The 19347-nt window shown below is 44.7% G+C and overlaps 1 protein-coding gene across 1 annotated transcript; it reads right to left on the minus strand.

Moving 5' to 3' along the window:
• Positions 1-3003: 3003 nt before the first annotated feature.
• Positions 3004-18892, minus strand: LOC135559880 (tektin-4-like). The gene is given in 7 exon segments (XM_065000767.1): positions 3004-3458; positions 3916-4070; positions 5473-5695; positions 5813-5956; positions 18046-18116; positions 18250-18713; positions 18716-18892. Coding segments are annotated over 7 exon segments (1344 nt in total). The 5' UTR covers positions 18789-18892; the 3' UTR covers positions 3004-3244.
• Between the last annotated feature and the right edge of the window lie 455 nt (positions 18893-19347).

Consider the following 19347-nt stretch of genomic DNA (forward strand, 5'->3'; position numbering starts at 1 on the left):
CCATCCTAACACATCATATTGTCTTAGATGAGGTCTACATGAGGGTGTCAGTGGTCATCAGCGGATGTCTGATGATTTGCATAGTATTTTCTCAGCTTGTTATTGTGAGATGGAAGCACACACACACACACACACACACACTCTCTGATGGTCTCTGTTGAATTCATAGTTCTCTACTGCTGTCATGTGGTCAGAGTTAGGTACTGGGTCAGACCAACTGGCTAGTTCAGGGTAGACAACTTAGGACCAGAGTTAGGTACTGGGTCAGACCAACTGGCTAGTTCAGGGTAGACTACTTAGGACCAGAGTTAGGTACTGGGTCAGACCAACTGGCTAGTTCAGGGTAGACTACTTAGGACCAGAGTTAGGTACTGGGTCAGACCAACTGGCTAGTTCAGGGGTAGACAACTTAGGACCAGAGTTAGGTACTGGGTCAGACCAACTGACTAGTTCAGGGTAGACTACTTTAAACCAAAGTTATTCCTCTCCTGTATTCCCTGTTCACCCACGACCGCGTGGCAAACACGACTCCAACACCATCATTAAGTTTGCTGACGACACAAAAGTGGTGGGCCTGATCACCGACAACAATGAAACTGCCTATAAGGAGGAGGTCAGAGACCTTATGGTGCCAGGACAACCACCTCTCCCTCAATGTGAGCAAGACAAAGGAGCTGATTGTGGACTACAGGAAAAGGTGGGCTGAACAGGCCCCCATTAACATCAATGGGGCTGTAGTGGAGCGGGTTGAGAGTTTCTAGTTCATTGGTGTCCACATCACCAAGCACCATAGTCCAAACACACCAAGACAGTTGTGAAGAGGGCAGGACAACACCTTTTCCCCTCTGGAGACTGAAAAGACTTGCCATGGGTCCCCAGATCCTCAAAACGTTCTACAGCTGCACCATCGAGAGCATTGGTTGGTATGGCAACTGCTCGGCATCTGACCATAAGGCTTACAGAGGGTAGTGCGTATGGACCAGTACATCACTGGGGCCAAGCTTCCTGCCATCCAGGACCTAGATAATAGGCGGTGTCAGAGGAAAGCCCATAAAATTGTCAGAGACTCCAGTCACCCAAGTTATAGACTGTTTTCTCTGCTACCACACAGCAAGCGGTACCGGAGCACCAAGTCTAGGACCAAAAGGCTCCTCAACAGCTTCTACCCCCGAGCCATTAGACTGCTGAACAATTCATAAAATCGCAGCCGGACAATTTACATTGACCCCCCCTCCCTTTCGTACACTGCTGCTACTCACTGTTAATTATGTATGCATAGTTACTTCACCCCCACCTACATGTACAGATTACTTCAACTAGCCTGTACCCCTGCACACTGACTCGGTACCGGTGCCCCCTGTATATAGCCTCCTTATTGTTATTCTTATTGTGTTACTTTTTATTTTAGCCTAATTGGTAAATATTTTATTCTTCTAGAACGGCACTGTTGGTTAAGGGCTTGTAAAGTCAGCATTTCACGGTAAAGTCTACTCTTGTTATATTCGGCACATATGAAAAATAAAGTTTGATTTGGGTAAGACCAACTGACGAGTTCAGGGGAAAACCACTTAGAACCAGAGTTAGGTACTACGGCACGATTACTAAACTGCTTCACTTTCAAAGTGTTCAAAAAATAGTTTCATTCATTGTTTCTCACACAGCGGCCATTTTGCTCTCCCCTTCCTAATACCATGACCGAATACTTAAAGTGACAGTGGTTGTTTGGACCAATCAACAGAATTTCAACAAGGGGTCTTACACATTCAATGTATTGTTGTTCTTTACCTAGGAATACATGCATACGCTTTCTTTCAGTTTCCCTTCATTTCACATTTAATGTAGCGGTTACACCAAATTGCACCCTATTCCCTATATAGTGCACTTCTTTTAACCAGAGCCCTATTCCCTATATAGTGCACTTCTTTTAACCAGAGCCCTATTCCCTATTTAGTGCACTTCTTTTAACCAGAGCCCTATTCCCTATATACTGCACTTCTTTTAACCAGAGCCCTATTCCCTATATAGTGCACTACTTTAGACCAGAGCCCTATTCCCTATATAGTGCACTTCTTTAGACCAGAGCCCTATATGGTGCACTTCTTTAGACCAGAGCCCTATTCCCTATATAGTGCACTTCTTTAGACCAGAGCCTTATGGGAATATTGTGCCAGTTGGGATACAGGCCCAGGAAGAGGTTCCCTCCCCTCTGTCCTCATTCACAGATCTGATAGGACTGGATGTGTGAAAGCAAGATGGCAGAAATTAGACCAGGGCTGCCCAACTCTCTTCCTGGGGATCTACCATCCTGTATGTTTTCAGTCCAACTCTCTTCTTGGGGATCTACCATCCTGTAGGTTTTCAGTCCAACCTCTTCCTGGGGATCTACCATCCTGTAGGTTTTCAGTCCAACCCTCTTCCTGGGGATCTACCATCCTGTATGTTTTCAGTCCAACCCTCTTCCTGGGGATCTACCATCCTGTAGGTTTTCAGTCCAACCCTCTTCCTGTGGATCAATCCATCCTGTCGGTTTTCAGTCCAACTCTCTTCCTGGGGATCTACCATCCTGTAGGTTTTCAGTCCAAACCTCTTCCTGGGGATCTACCATCCTGTAGGTTTTCAGTCCAAACCTCTTCCTGTTGGTTTTCAGTCCAACCCTAATCTAGCACACCTGATTCTACTAATTAGCTTCTCACCAAGACCTGAACTAGCTGAATCAGGTACTGTATGGTACTGTATTAAGGTTAGAGTGTAAACCTACAGGACCGTTGATCTGTAGGAACAGGGTTGGAGTGTAAAACCTACAGGACCGTTGATCTGTAGGAACAGGGTTGGAGTGTAAAACCTACAGGACCGTTGATCTGTAGGAAGAAGTTTGGGTTGCCCTGGGTTACATCTACCAGTTGTGTCAGACACATGAAGGGGAGTGATCGAGGGCAGAGGGAAGGGAGTATCTTACTGCTTTAGTGTACACTCTTAGACGAGTGTCTAGTGATCAGTCAGCTGTGACAGACAAGCCTTTATTGATTGACACAACACAACTGGAAACACCAAGCAAATGCACACAATGTTGCACTAGTCACTAATACAGACTTGATCACACACACACACACACACACACACACACACACACACACACACACACACACACACACACACACACACACACACACACACACACACACACACACACACACACACACACACACACACACACGTCCCCATATCCCCCTGTCTCTCTCTCTCTTCAGTACCCAGACAGGACTATGATGGTGGGGTAGCGGGTGCGGTGGGACATGCACTTGTCCCTGTCGATGAGCAGGCTGTGGGTCTTACAGCCGATGTCCTTCTCCAGCACCATGCGGGACTCCTCCAGGTGGGACAGGGAGCTCCGCGCTGCAGACAGCTGCTGCTGCAGGGATGACATGGTCTGGGAGATCTGACCTGCCTCGCCCACCAGGCTGGAGACAGAGAGAGAGAGAGAGGGGAAAGAGGGAGGAGAGATAGAAAGGAGGGGGAGCACAAGGAGAGAGAAAGAGAGCGACAGAGAGGATAGAGGGACGGGAAGAGAGACCGAAAGAGAGAGAGAGAGAGAGAGAGAGAGAGAGAGAGAGGGGAAGAGGGAGGAGAGATAGAAAGGGGGGACAAGAAGGAGAGAGAGAAAGAGAGCGACAGAGAGGATAGAGGGACGGGAAGAGAGACAGAAAGAGAGAGAGAGAGAGAGAGAGAGAGAGAGAGAGAGAGAGAGAGAAAGAGGGGGGAAGGAGAGGAGCTTGTCATACCAGTGTAGGTGTTTGTGAAAGATGGGAGAGAGAGTGCGATAGACAGATAGGTTTGGGTGTGTGTTTGTGTGTACATCCGTGTGAGTGCTTACTGGCTTGCATCTCTGTGTGTGCTTCTGTCTGTTTGTGTGTGTACCTGAATTGTGGGTTGTCCCTACAGAGCTCCATGTGGGGTCTGTGTGAGCGTTGGTGCAGCCGGGACTGAGCCACTCTCAGAGGGGCCTCTTTATCATACAGAGCCTGCTGAAGAGACACAATGTTCCTCTCCTGGGCCCCGATCTGATCCAGGATCTACACACACACACACACACACACACACACACACACACACACACACAGTGTTGAGTTCAGGTGCAGCATTCTCTGCATTCCAGCCTCAGCTGGATACCCCTTAGGGGGGTGGATAAATACAGTGTATTCAGAAAGTATTCAGACCCCTTGACTTCTTCCACATTTTGTTACGTTACAGCCTTATTCTAAAATAGATTAAATACAAATAAACCCTCATCAATGTACACACAATACCCCATAATGACATCACAATACCCCATAATGACATCACAATACCCAATAATGGCATCACAATACCCAATAATGGCATCACAATACCCAATAATGACATCACAATACCCAATAATGATATCACAATGCCCAATAATGACATCACAATACCCCATAATGACATCACAATACCCCATAATGATATCACAATACCCTATAATGACAAAGCAAAAACAGATTATTCATTTTTTTTGTTTTTTTTGCAAATGTATACGAAGAAAAAAAAAATATCCCATTTATATAAGTATTCAGACCCTTCACTCAGTATTTTGTTGAAGAAGCTTTGGCAGCAATTACAGCCTGGAGTCTTCTTGGGTATGAGACTACAAGCTTGGCACATCTGTATTTGGGGAGTTTCTCCCATTCTTCTCTGCAGATCCTCTCAAGGTCTGTCAGGTTGGATGGGGAGTGTCACTGCACAGATATTTTCAGGTCTCTCCAGAGATGTTCGATCAGGTTCAAGTCCGGACTCTGGCTGGGCCACTCAAGGACATTCAGAGACTTGTCCTGAAGACACTCTTGTGTTGTCTTGGCTGTGTGCTTAGGGTTATTATTCTGTTGGAAGCTGAACCTTTGTCCCCGTCTGAGATCCTGAGCACTCTGGAGCAGGTTTTCATCAAGGATCGCTCCATTCATCTTTGCCTCGATCCTGACTATACTATTGCGCCTGCCCCTGAAAAACATCCCCACAGCATGATGCTGCCACCACCATGCTTCACCGTAGGGATGGTGCCAGGTTTCCTCCAGACATTCAAGCCAAAGAGTTCAATCTTGGTTTCATCAGACCTGTTTTCGCTTTGTCATTATGGGGGTATTGTGATGTCATTATGGGTTATTGTGATGTCATTATGGGTTATTGTGTGTAGATTAAGGAGGATAAAAAACAATTGTATCCATTTTAGAATAAGGCTGTAACGTCACAAAATGTGTAAAAAGGGGAAGGGGTCTGAATACTTTCTGAAGGCGCTGAATGTCATGAAAACCTTCAGGTCTTCAGATGAAAACATTCCCTTTGCCTGCTGGGTAGGCATCCATTTCTGTATGTTTTGTTTAATTAGAGGAAGGGTTGAGTTTTGGCCATTGAAACGACACACACACACCACCTCCACCAACCCCCCCCACCCCAACACACCTGAGTGAGATGCAGTTGTAGCTGTGTCTTGGCCTCAGTGAGCTGCAGACAGCGCTGGCTGAAGGCCTGGTCTACGTTAGAACACTGGACCCTCAGGTCCTCAGCCGTATCCTGTAGGACCCTCTCCACCAGCAGCCTGAGCTCCACGCTGGCCTGCTCCTCCCGCTGAGCCACAGACAGGTTGTCCTGGGTGAAAGACACCCACGCATCACGGTTACACAGCCTGGGAGAGAGGAGGGAGATGTTAACACACTATTAATACGCACACACACCAACGTGGTGTCTGAGTTGGGGTGGTACTGAGTTGGGGTGGTACTGTGTGTATTATACAGCTACTCACTGGTCCTGTAGGTTGTCTGAGTTGGGGTGGTACTGAGTGTCAGTACTCATGTTGTTGTAGCGACCACACTGGTCATCCAGACTGTAGGCCTGGTACTTATCAGACCAGTCCAGCTCTAGAGTCTGCTTGGCATCTCTGTTACACCTGATACACACACACAGTGGGACACAGTGAGAGGCAGAAAGCCAGTGTGAGGGTCTGATGAGGGTATGGGAGGGAGTGAAAAGCTGAAGTGAGGATAGTCATGTGATTAACTGTTCAGCAGTATAATAGTCATGTGATTAACTGTTCAGCAGTATAATAGTCATGTGATTAATTGTTCAGCAGTATAATAGTCATGTGATTAATTGTTCAGCAGTCTAATAGCCATGTGATTAACTGTTCAGCAGTCTAATAGCCATGTGATTAACTGTTCAGCAGTCTAATAGCCATGTGATTAACTGTTCAGCAGTATAATAGTCATGTGATTAACTGTTCAGCAGTATAATAGCCATGTGATTAACTGTTCAGCAGTCTAATAGCCATGTGATTAACTGTTCAGCAGTCTAATAGTCATGTGATTAACTGTTCAGCAGTATAATAGTCATGTGATTAACTGTTCAGCAGTATAATAGTCATGTGATTAACTGTTCAGCAGTATAATAGTCATGTGATTAACTGTTCAGCAGTATAATAGTCATGTGATTAACTGTTCAGCAGTATAATAGTCATGTGATTAACTGTTCAGCAGTATAATAGTCATGTGATTAACTGTTCAGCAGTATAATAGTCATGTGATTAACTGTTCAGCAGTCTAATAGCTTTGGGGTAGAAGCTGTTCAGGAGCCTTTTGGTCCTAGACTTGGCGCTCCGGTAGTGCTTGCCATGCGGTAGCAGAGAGAACAGTCTATGACTAGAGTGGCTGGAGTCTGACAATTTTTAGGGCCTTCCTCTGACACCGCCTGGTATAGAGGTCCTGGATGGCAGGGAGCTCGACCCCAGTTATGTACTGGGCCATACGCACTTCCCTCTGTAGCGCCTTGCGGTCGGATGCCGTGCAGTTGCCATACCAAGTGGTGATGCAGGCAGTCAAGATGCTCTCAATGGTGCAAGTGTATAACCTTTAGAGGATCTGAGGGACCATGTCAAATCTTTTCAGCCTCCTGAGGGGGAAGAGACGTTGTCATGCCCTTTCCACCTCTGTGTTGGTGTGTTTGGACCATGATGGGTCCCTAGTGATGTGAACACCGAGGAACTTGAAGCTCTCGACCGTCTCCACTACAGCCCCGTCCATGTGGATTGTAGCAGCTCGGCCCTCCGTTTCCTGTAGTCCAGATCAGCCCCTTTGTCTTGTCCACGATGAGGGAGAGGTTGTTGTCCTGGCACCACACTGCCAGGTCTCTGACCTCCTCCCTGTAGGCTGTCTCATTGTTGTCGGTGACGAGGCCTACCACCGTTGTATCGTCAGCAAACTTGATGATGGTGTTGGAGTCGTGTGGGACCACGCAGTCGTGGGTGAACAGGGAGTAGAGGATGGGCCTTAGCAACACAGGGGACGTGAAATTAAGAATACATTTTTTGTATTTGCGATGTGTTGCCAGGTTACCATTTTCCAATGAAGCACTGTGAGTAGCTGGACACACGATAATGCCCCACTGTTCAAAAGGAATTTTCAAGAAGGCTAAAAACAAATGATTGATGGATGAACACACACACACACACTTTTCAAATGTATTCACCTGAAAATAGGCTGTGGTGGGTGTGCTAACTATGTTTTATTGAAAAAAAAAAAAAAAGATTTAACCTTTCGTGAACTAGGCAAGTCAGTTAAGAGCAAATTATTATTTACAATGACGGCCTACCCCGGACGACGCTGGGACAATTGTGCGCCGCCCTGTGGGACTCCCAATCACGGCCGATAAGCTGTAGTCTTAATGAATAGGCTACAACCCAGCTCAGCTGTAGTCTTAATGAATAGGTTACAACCCAGCTCAGCTGTAGTCTTAATGAATAGGTTACAACCCAGCTTAGCTGTAGTCTTAATGAATAGGCTACAACCCAGCTCAGCTGTAGTCTTAATGAATAGGCTACAACCCAGCTCAGCTGTAGTCTTAATGAATAGGCTACAACCCAGCTCAGCTGTAGTATTAATGAATAGGCTACAACCCAGCTCAGCTGTAGTCTTAATGAATAGGCTACAACCCAGCTCAGCTGTAGTCTTAATGAATAGGCTACAACCTAGCTCAGCTGTAGTCTTAATGAATAGGCCACAACCCAGCTCAGCTGTAGTCTTAATGAATAGGCTACAACCCAGCTCAGCTGTAGTCTTAAGGAATAGGCTACAACCCAGCTCAGCTGTAGTCTTAATGAATAGGCTACAACCCAGCTCAGCTGTAGTGTTAATGAATAGGCTACAACCCAGCTCAGCTGTAGTCTTAAGGAATAGGCTACAACCCAGCTCAGCTGTAGTCTTAATGAATAGGTTGCAACCCAGCTCAGCTGTAGTCTTAATGAATAGGCTACAACCCAGCTCAGCTGTAGTCTTAATGAATAGGCTACAACCCAGCTCAGCTGTAGTATTAATGAATAGGCTACAACCCAGCTCAGCTGTAGTCTTAATGGATAGGCTACAACCCAGCTCAGCTGTAGTCTTAATGGATAGGCTACAACCCAGCTCAGCTGTAGTCTTAATGAATAGGCTACAACCCAGCTCAGCTGTAGTCTTAATGAATAGGCTACAACCCAGCTCAGCTGTAGTCTTAATGAATAGGCTACAACCCAGCTCAGCTGTAGTCTTAATGAATAGGCTACAACCTAGCTCAGCTGTAGTCTTAATGAATAGGCTACAACCCAGCTCAGCTGTAGTCTTAATGAATAGGCTACAACCCAGCTCAGCTGTAGTCTTAATGAATAGGCTACAACCCAGCTCAGCTGTAGTCTTAATGAATAGGCTACAACCCAGCTCAGCTGTAGTCTTAATGGATAGGCTACAACCCAGCTCAGCTGTAGTCTTAATGAATAGGCTACAACCTAGCTCAGCTGTAGTCTTAATGAATAGGCTACAACCCAGCTCAGCTGTAGTCTTAATGAATAGGCTACAACCCAGCTCAGCTGTAGTCTTAATGAATAGGCTACAACCCAGCTCAGCTGTAGTCTTAATGAATAGGCTACAACCCAGCTCAGCTGTAGTCTTAATGAATAGGCTACAACCCAGCTCAGCTGTAGTCTTAATGAATAGGCTACAACCCAGCTCAGCTGTAGTCTTAATGAATAGGCTACAACCCAGCTCAGCTGTAGTCTTAATGAATAGGCTACAACCCAGCTCAGCTGTAGTCTTAATGAATAGGCTACAACCCAGCTCAGCTGTAGTATTAATGAATAGGCTACAACCCAGCTCAGCTGTAGTCTTAATGAATAGGCTACAACCCAGCTCAGCTGTAGTATTAATGAATAGGCTACAACCCAGCTCAGCTGTAGTCTTAATGAATAGGCTACAACCCAGCTCAGCTGTAGTATTAATGAATAGGCTACAACCCAGCTCAGCTGTAGTCTTAATGAATAGGCTACAACCCAGCTCAGCTGTAGTATTAATGAATAGGCTACAACCCAGCTCAGCTGTAGTCTTAATGAATAGGCTACAACCCAGCTCAGCTGTAGTATTAATGAATAGGCTACAACCCAGCTCAGCTGTAGTCTTAATGAATAGGCTACAACCCAGCTCAGCTGTAGTATTAATGAATAGGCTACAACCCAGCTCAGCTGTAGTCTTAATGAATAGGCTACAACCCAGCTCAGCTGTAGTATTAATGAATAGGCTACAACCCAGCTCAGCTGTAGTCTTAATGAATAGGCTACAACCCAGCTCAGCTGTAGTCTTAATGGATAGGCTACAACCCAGCTCAGCTGTAGTCTTAATGAATAGGCTACAACCCAGCTCAGCTGTAGTCTTAATGAATAGGCTACAACCTAGCTCAGCTGTAGTCTTAATGAATAGGCTACAACCCAGCTCAGCTGTAGTCTTAATGAATAGGCTACAACCCAGCTCAGCTGTAGTCTTAATGAATAGGCTACAACCCAGCTCAGCTGTAGTCTTAATGAATAGGCTACAACCCAGCTCAGCTGTAGTCTTAATGAATAGGCTACAACCCAGCTCAGCTGTAGTCTTAATGAATAGGCTACAACCCAGCTCAGCTGTAGTCTTAATGAATAGGCTACAACCCAGCTCAGCTGTAGTCTTAATGAATAGGCTACAACCCAGCTCAGCTGTAGTCTTAATGAATAGGCTACAACCCAGCTCAGCTGTAGTCTTAATGAATAGGCTACAACCCAGCTCAGCTGTAGTCTTAATGAATAGGCTACAACCCAGCTCAGCTGTAGTCTTAATGAATAGGCTACAACATAGCTCAGCTGTAGTCTTAATGAATAGGCTATAACCCAGCTCAGCTGTAGTCTTAATGAATAGGCTACAACCCCGCTCAGCTGTAGTCTTAATGAATAGGCTACAACCCAGCTCAGCTGTAGTCTTAATGAATAGGCTACAACCCAGCTCAGCTGTAGTCTTAATGAATAGGCTACAACCCAGCTCAGCTGTAGTCTTAATGAATAGGCTATAACCCAGCTCAGCTGTAGTCTTAATGAATAGGCTATAACCCAGCTCAGCTGTAGTCTTAATGAATAGGCTACAACCCAGCTCAGCTGTAGTCTTAATGAATAGGCTACAACCCAACTCAGCTGTAGTATTAATGAATAGGCTACAACCCAGCTCAGCTGTAGTATTAATGAATAGGCTACAACCCAGCTCAGCTGTAGTCTTAATGAATAGGCTACAACCTAGCTCAGCTGTAGTCTTAATGAATAGGCTACAACCCAGCTCAGCTGTAGTCTTAATGAATAGGCTACAACCCAGCTCAGCTGTAGTCTTAATGAATAGGCTATAACCCAGCTCAGCTGTAGTCTTAATGAATAGGCTACAACCCAGCTCAGCTGTAGTCTTAATGAATAGGCTATAACCCAGCTCAGCTGTAGTCTTAATGAATAGGCTACAACCCAGCTCAGCTGTAGTCTTAATGAATAGGCTACAACACAGCTCAGCTGTAGTATTAATGAATAGGCTACAACCCAGCTCAGCTGTAGTCTTAATGAATAGGCTATAACCCAGCTCAGCTGTAGTATTAATGAATAGGCTACAACCCAGCTCAGCTGTAGTATTAATGAATAGGCTACAACCCAGCTCAGCTGTAGTATTAATGAATAGGCTACAACCCAGCTCAGCTGTAGTATTAATGAATAGGCTACAACCCAGCTCAGCTGTAGTATTAATGAATAGGCTACAACCCAGCTCAGCTGTAGAATTAATGAATAGGCTACAACCCAGCTCAGCTGTAGTCTTAATGAATAGGCTACAACCCAGCTCAGCTGTAGTATTAATGAATAGGCTACAACCCAGCTCAGCTGTAGTATTAATGAATAGGCTACAACCCAGCTCAGCTGTAGTATTAATGAATAGGCTACAACCCAGCTCAGCTGTAGTATTAATGAATAGGCTACAACCCAGCTCAGCTGTAGTCTTAATGAATAGGCTACAACCCAGCTCAGCTGTAGTATTAATGAATAGGCTACAACCCAGCTCAGCTGTAGTATTAATGAATAGGCTACAACCCAGCTCAGCTGTAGTATTAATGAATAGGCTACAACCCAGCTCAGCTGTAGTCTTAATGAATAGGCTACAACCTAGCTCAGCTGTAAATGGATAGGCTACAACCCAGCTCAGCTGTAGTCTTAATGAATAGGCTACAACCCAGCTCAGCTGTAGTCTTAATGAATAGGCTATAACCCAGCTCAGCTGTAGTCTTAATGAATAGGCTACAACCCAGCTCAGCTGTAGTCTTAATGAATAGGCTACAACCCAGCTCAGCTGTAGTATTAATGAATAGGCTACAACCCAGCTCAGCTGTAGTCTTAATGAATAGGCTACAACCCAGCTCAGCTGTAGTCTTAATGGATAGGCTACAACCCAGCTCAGCTGTAGTCTTAATGAATAGGCTACAACCCAGCTCAGCTGTAGTCTTAATGAATAGGCTACAACCTAGCTCAGCTGTAGTCTTAATGGATAGGCTACAACCCAGCTCAGCTGTAGTCTTAATGAATAGGCTACAACCCAGCTCAGCTGTAGTCTTAATGAATAGGCTACAACCCAGCTCAGCTGTAGTCTTAATGGATAGGCTACAACCCAGCTCAGCTGTAGTCTTAATGAATAGGCTACAACCCAGCTCAGCTGTAGTCTTAATGAATAGGCTACAACCCAGCTCAGCTGTAGTATTAATGAATAGGCTACAACCCAGCTCAGCTGTAGTCTTAATGAATAGGCTACAACCTAGCTCAGCTGTAGTCTTAATGAATAGGCTACAACCCAGCTCAGCTGTAGTCTTAATGAATAGGCTACAACCCAGCTCAGCTGTAGTCTTAATGAATAGGCTACAACCCAGCTCAGCTGTAGTCTTAATGAATAGGCTACAACCCAGCTCAGCTGTAGTCTTAATGAATAGGCTATAACCCAGCTCAGCTGTAGTCTTAATGAATAGGCTACAACCCAGCTCAGCTGTAGTCTTAATGAATAGGCTACAACCCAGCTCAGCTGTAGTATTAATGAATAGGCTACAACCCAGCTCAGCTGTAGTCTTAATGAATAGGCTATAACCCAGCTCAGCTGTAGTATTAATGAATAGGCTACAACCCAGCTCAGCTGTAGTATTAATGAATAGGCTACAACCCAGCTCAGCTGTAGTATTAATGAATAGGCTACAACCCAGCTCAGCTGTAGTATTAATGAATAGGCTACAACCCAGCTCAGCTGTAGTATTAATGAATAGGCTACAACCCAGCTCAGCTGTAGTATTAATGAATAGGCTACAACCCAGCTCAGCTGTAGTATTAATGAATAGGCTACAACCCAGCTCAGCTGTAGTCTTAATGAATAGGCTACAACCCAGCTCAGCTGTAGTATTAATGAATAGGCTACAACCCAGCTCAGCTGTAGTATTAATGAATAGGCTACAACCCAGCTCAGCTGTAGTATTAATGAATAGGCTACAACCCAGCTCAGCTGTAGTATTAATGAATAGGCTACAACCCAGCTCAGCTGTAGTCTTAATGAATAGGCTACAACCCAGCTCAGCTGTAGTATTAATGAATAGGCTACAACCCAGCTCAGCTGTAGTATTAATGAATAGGCTACAACCCAGCTCAGCTGTAGTATTAATGAATAGGCTACAACCCAGCTCAGCTGTAGTCTTAATGAATAGGCTACAACCTAGCTCAGCTGTAGTCTTAATGGATAGGCTACAACCCAGCTCAGCTGTAGTCTTAATGAATAGGCTACAACCCAGCTCAGCTGTAGTCTTAATGAATAGGCTATAACCCAGCTCAGCTGTAGTCTTAATGAATAGGCTACAACCCAGCTCAGCTGTAGTCTTAATGAATAGGCTATAACCCAGCTCAGCTGTAGTCTTAATGAATAGGCTACAACCCAGCTCAGCTGTAGTCTTAATGAATAGGCTACAACCCAGCTCAGCTGTAGTATTAATGAATAGGCTACAACCCAGCTCAGCTGTAGTCTTAATGAATAGGCTACAACCCAGCTCAGCTGTAGTATTAATGAATAGGCTACAACCCAGCTCAGCTGTAGTATTAATGAATAGGCTACAACCCAGCTCAGCTGTAGTATTAATGAATAGGCTACAACCCAGCTCAGCTGTAGTATTAATGAATAGGCTACAACCCAGCTCAGCTGTAGTATTAATGAATAGGCTACAACCCAGCTCAGCTGTAGTATTAATGAATAGGTTACAACCCAGCTCAGCTGTAGTATTAATGAATAGGCTACAACCCAGCTCAGCTGTAGTCTTAATGAATAGGCTACAACCCAGCTCAGCTGTAGTATTAATGAATAGGCTACAACCCAGCTCAGCTGTAGTATTAATGAATAGGCTACAACCCAGCTCAGCTGTAGTATTAATGAATAGGCTACAACCCAGCTCAGCTGTAGTATTAATGAATAGGCTACAACCCAGCTCAGCTGTAGTCTTAATGAATAGGCTACAACCCAGCTCAGCTGTAGTATTAATGAATAGGCTACAACCCAGCTCAGCTGTAGTCTTAATGAATAGGCTACAACCCAGCTCAGCTGTAGTCTTAATGAATAGGCTACAACCCAGCTCAGCTGTAGTCTTAATGAATAGGCTACAACCCAGCTCAGCTGTAGTCTTAATGAATAGGCTACAACCCAGCTCAGCTGTAGTCTTAATGAATAGGCTACAACCCAGCTCAGCTGTAGTCTTAATGAATAGGCTACAACCCAGCTCAGCTGTAGTATTAATGAATAGGCTACAACCCAGCTCAGCTGTAGTCTTAATGAATAGGCTACAACCCAGCTCAGCTGTAGTATTAATGAATAGGTTACAACCCAGCTCAGCTGTAGTCTTAATGAATAGGCTACAACCCAGCTCAGCTGTAGTATTAATGAATAGGTTACAACCCAGCTCAGCTGTAGTCTTAATGAATAGGCTACAACCCAGCTCAGCTGTAGTATTAATGAATAGGTTACAACCCAGCTCAGCTGTAGTATTAATGAATAGGCTACAACCCAGCTCAGCTGTAGTATTAATGAATAGGCTACAACCCAGCTCAGCTGTAGTATTAATGAATAGGCTACAACCCAGCTCAGCTGTAGTATTAATGAATAGGCTACAACCCAGCTCAGCTGTAGTATTAATGAATAGGCTACAACCCAGCTCAGCTGTAGTCTTAATGAATAGGCTACAACCTAGCTCAGCTGTAGTCTTAATGAATAGGCTATAACCCAGCTCAGCTGTAGTCTTAATGAATAGGCTACAACCTAGCTCAGCTGTAGTCTTAATGAATAGGCTACAACCCAGCTCAGCTGTAGTCTTAATGAATAGGCTACAACCCAGCTCAGCTGTAGTCTTAATGAATAGGCTACAACCCAGCTCAGCTGTAGTCTTAATGAATAGGCTACAACCCAGCTCAGCTGTAGTCTTAATGAATAGGCTACAACCCAGCTCAGCTGTAGTCTTAATGAATAGGCTACAACCCAGCTCAGCTGTAGTCTTAATGAATAGGCTACAACCCAGCTCAGCTGTAGTATTAATGAATAGGCTACAACCCAGCTCAGCTGTAGTATTAATGAATAGGCTACAACCCAGCTCAGCTGTAGTCTTAATGAATAGGCTACAACCTAGCTCAGCTGTAGTCTTAATGAATAGGCTATAACCCAGCTCAGCTGTAGTCTTAATGAATAGGCTACAACCTAGCTCAGCTGTAGTCTTAATGAATAGGCTACAACCTAGCTCAGCTGTAGTCTTAATGAATAGGCTACAACCCAGCTCAGCTGTAGTCTTAATGAATAGGCTACAACCCAGCTCAGCTGTAGTCTTAATGAATAGGCTACAACCCAGCTCAGCTGTAGTCTTAATGAATAGGCTACAACCCAGCTCAGCTGTAGTCTTAATGAATAGGCTACAACCCAGCTCAGCTGTAGTCTTAATGAATAGGCTACAACCCAGCTCAGCTGTAGTCTTAATGAATAGGCTACAACCCAGCTCAGCTGTAGTCTTAATGAATAGGCTACAACCCAGCTCAGCTGTAGTCTTAATGAATAGGCTACAACCCAGCTCAGCTGTAGTCTTAATGAATAGGCTACAACCCAGCTCAGCTGTAGTATTAATGAATAGGTTACAACCCAGCTCAGCTGTAGTATTAATGAATAGGTTACAACCCAGCTCAGCTGTAGTATTAATGAATAGGTTACAACCCAGCTCAGCTGTAGTATTAATGAATAGGTTACAACCCAGCTCAGCTGTAGTATTAATGAATAGGTTACAACCCAGCTCAGCTGTAGTATTAATGAATAGGTTACAACCCAGCTCAGCTGTAGTATTAATGAATAGGTTACAACCCAGCTCAGCTGTAGTATTAATGAATAGGTTACAACCCAGCTCAGCTGTAGTATTAATGAATAGGCTACAACCCAGCTCAGCTGTAGTATTAATGAATAGGCTACAACCCAGCTCAGCTGTAGTATTAATGAATAGGCTACAACCCAGCTCAGCTGTAGTCTTAATGAATAGGCTACAACCCAGCTCAGCTGTAGTCTTAATGAATAGGCTACAACCCAGCTCAGCTGTAGTCTTAATGAATAGGCTACAACCCAGCTCAGCTGTAGTCTTAATGAATAGGCTACAACCTAGCTCAGCTGTAGTCTTAATGAATAGGCTACAACCCAGCTCAGCTGTAGTCTTAATGAATAGGCTACAACCCAGCTCAGCTGTAGTCTTAATGAATAGGCTACAACCCAGCTCAGCTGTAGTCTTAATGAATAGGCTACAACCCAGCTCAGCTGTAGTCTTAATGAATAGGCTACAACCCAGCTCAGCTGTAGTCTTAATGAATAGGCTACAACCCAGCTCAGCTGTAGTCTTAATGAATAGGCTACAACCCAGCTCAGCTGTAGTCTTAATGAATAGGCTACAACCCAGCTCAGCTGTAGTCTTAATGAATAGGCTACAACCCAGCTCAGCTGTAGTCTTAATGAATAGGCTATAACCCAGCTCAGCTGTAGTCTTAATGAATAGGTTACAACCCAGCTCAGCTGTAGTATTAATGAATAGGTTACAACCCAGCTCAGCTGTAGTATTAATGAATAGGCTACAACCCAGCTCAGCTGTAGTCTTAATGAATAGGCTACAACCCAGCTCAGCTGTAGTCTTAATGAATAGGCTACAACCCAGCTCAGCTGTAGTATTAATGAATAGGTTACAACCCAGCTCAGCTGTAGTATTAATGAATAGGCTACAACCCAGCTCAGCTGTAGTCTTAATGAATAGGCTACAACCCAGCTCAGCTGTAGTCTTAATGAATAGGCTATAACCCAGCTCAGCTGTAGTCTTAATGAATAGGTTACAACCCAGCTCAGCTGTAGTATTAATGAATAGGTTACAACCCAGCTCAGCTGTAGTATTAATGAATAGGTTACAACCCAGCTCAGCTGTAGTCTTAATGAATAGGCTACAACCCAGCTCAGCTGTAGTCTTAATGAATAGGCTATAACCCAGCTCAGCTGTAGTCTTAATGAATAGGTTACAACCCAGCTCAGCTGTAGTATTAATGAATAGGTTACAACCCAGCTCAGCTGTAGTATTAATGAATAGGTTACAACCCAGCTCAGCTGTAGTCTTAATGAATAGGCTACAACCCAGCTCAGCTGTAGTCTTAATGAATAGGCTACAACCCAGCTCAGCTGTAGTCTTAATGGATAGGCTACAACCCAGCTCAGCTGTAGTCTTAATGAATAGGCTACAACCCAGCTCAGCTGTAGTCTTAATGAATAGGTTACAACCCAGCTCAGCTGTAGTCTTAATGGATAGGCTACAACCCAGCTCAGCTGTAGTCTTAATGAATAGGCTACAACCCAGCTCAGCTGTAGTCTTAATGGATAGGCTACAACCCAGCTCAGCTGTAGTATTAATGAATAGGTTACAACCCAGCTCAGCTGTAGTATTAATGAATAGGTTACAACCCAGCTCAGCTGTAGTCTTAATGGATAGGCTACAACCCAGCTCAGCTGTAGTCTTAATGAATAGGCTACAACCCAGCTCAGCTGTAGTCTTAATGGATAGGCTACAACCCAGCTCAGCTGTAGTCTTAATGAATAGGTTACAACCCAGCTCAGCTGTAGTATTAATGAATAGGTTACAACCCAGCTCAGCTGTAGTCTTAATGAATAGGCTACAACCCAGCTCAGCTGTAGTATTAATGAATAGGTTACAACCCAGCTCAGCTGTAGTATTAATGAATAGGCTACAACCCAGCTCAGCTGTAGTCTTAATGAATAGGTTACAACCCAGCTCAGCTGTAGTTTTAATGAATAGGTTACAACCCAGCTCAGCTGTAGTCTTAATGAATAGGCTACAACCCAGCTCAGCTGTAGTATTAATGAATAGGTTACAACCCAGCTCAGCTGTAGTATTAATGAATAGGTTACAACCCAGCTCAGCTGTAGTATTAATGAATAGGTTACAACCCAGCTCAGCTGGTCCTTTAGGCCTTTCCTAGACTAATGTGTGGAAATGTGTGATGACACAATCAAATGAAAAGAGAGGATCTTGTAAATAAACCATGTATGTAGTTACTGCTGATGCATCGAAAATATTCATTGTGACACTAATTGTGACACTCACTTGATTTGATTGACAGCCTGACTCAGCGTTCTCTTCAACAGAGCCTGGATGCTCCTGATCAACTCCACCTCCTGCGGTACACAAACACAACCATCACCTTATTTTCAGATTGGTTTCTAGTGAAATAACGTCTAGGCAACATTTAGTAATGATACAAGTATTTCAACTTGAGCAAAGACAAGTCGATGTTATTGTTTTAATCACCTTAAGCAGCTCCTCCTCTACGCCGTCTTTAACCAGGTCGGGACCCAGCCGCCGTTCCCGACAGGTTAGGTTATCCGTGGCGATGGCGAACGGGATCTCGGTGGCGTCCAGCGCCTTCAACAGCCTCCTCTTCTGCCCCAGGAGGAGGTCTGTCTCGGCCACCAGCTTCTCGATGTGCCGCTGCAGCTCCGACTTCCAGAAGTGGATATGCTGCAGTCTCTCTCCTAGGTGCCGCGTCCCCTCAGCTTGGGTGCGCAGAGTCCCGGCCTCGGTCTCTTGATACAGTGTTTTGGACTCATGGCAAATCCTCTCGGCGTTGTTTCGGTCAGTAGCGGCCTGGTGAAGGGTAGAGAAGTTATTGACGTGCCATTCCTCCGGGCTGTACTTGGATGAACGGTACCCCGCCGTAGCCAAGCCGGAGGAGGGATAGAAGCCCTCCTTGAATGTGGCCTCTGCGTCTGGAGGCGGAACGGCTCGCCTGCTTGGGCAACTGACCTGCTGTCGAAATTATGTCTGGCCACTAAAACTTCTGAAGACATTTTGTGGCGAATTGGTGATACCTGGTATTAAAAATACTGCGATCCGACACAGGATTGTAGTTAACGGAGTCGCAGCATAACAAGAGCCACACAGGGGAAGTGAAGAATCACATGTTTTGTATTTGCGCTGCGTTGCCAGGTGACCTGTTTCCAAGGAAACACTGTATAACTGGACACGCGATAATGTCCCACGGTTCCAAATGAATTAGGTGCTTTTACACCTGCATTGCTTGCTGTTTGGGGTTTTAGGCTGGGTTTCTGTACAGCACTTTGAAATATCAGCTGATGTACGAAGGGCTATATAAATCAATTTGATTTGAGGTAACAACAAATGGTGTATGGAGGAACACACACACACACACACATTTTTTCAAATGTATTCATCTGAATATAGGCCTATGTTAGGTGTGTGTATATACCCATTTTATGTTAGGTGTGTATATACCCATTTATATGTCCAAAAATGGATATCGCAACTAAGGATTGCCACTTTAATTGATTAATAATAATTGTTTTAATAATGTCAATAATAACTTGAACTTTTAACATGACAGTGGCC

Source organism: Oncorhynchus nerka, linkage group LG15 (assembly GCF_034236695.1).
Source record: "Oncorhynchus nerka isolate Pitt River linkage group LG15, Oner_Uvic_2.0, whole genome shotgun sequence".
Classification (NCBI taxonomy): domain Eukaryota; kingdom Metazoa; phylum Chordata; class Actinopteri; order Salmoniformes; family Salmonidae; genus Oncorhynchus; species Oncorhynchus nerka.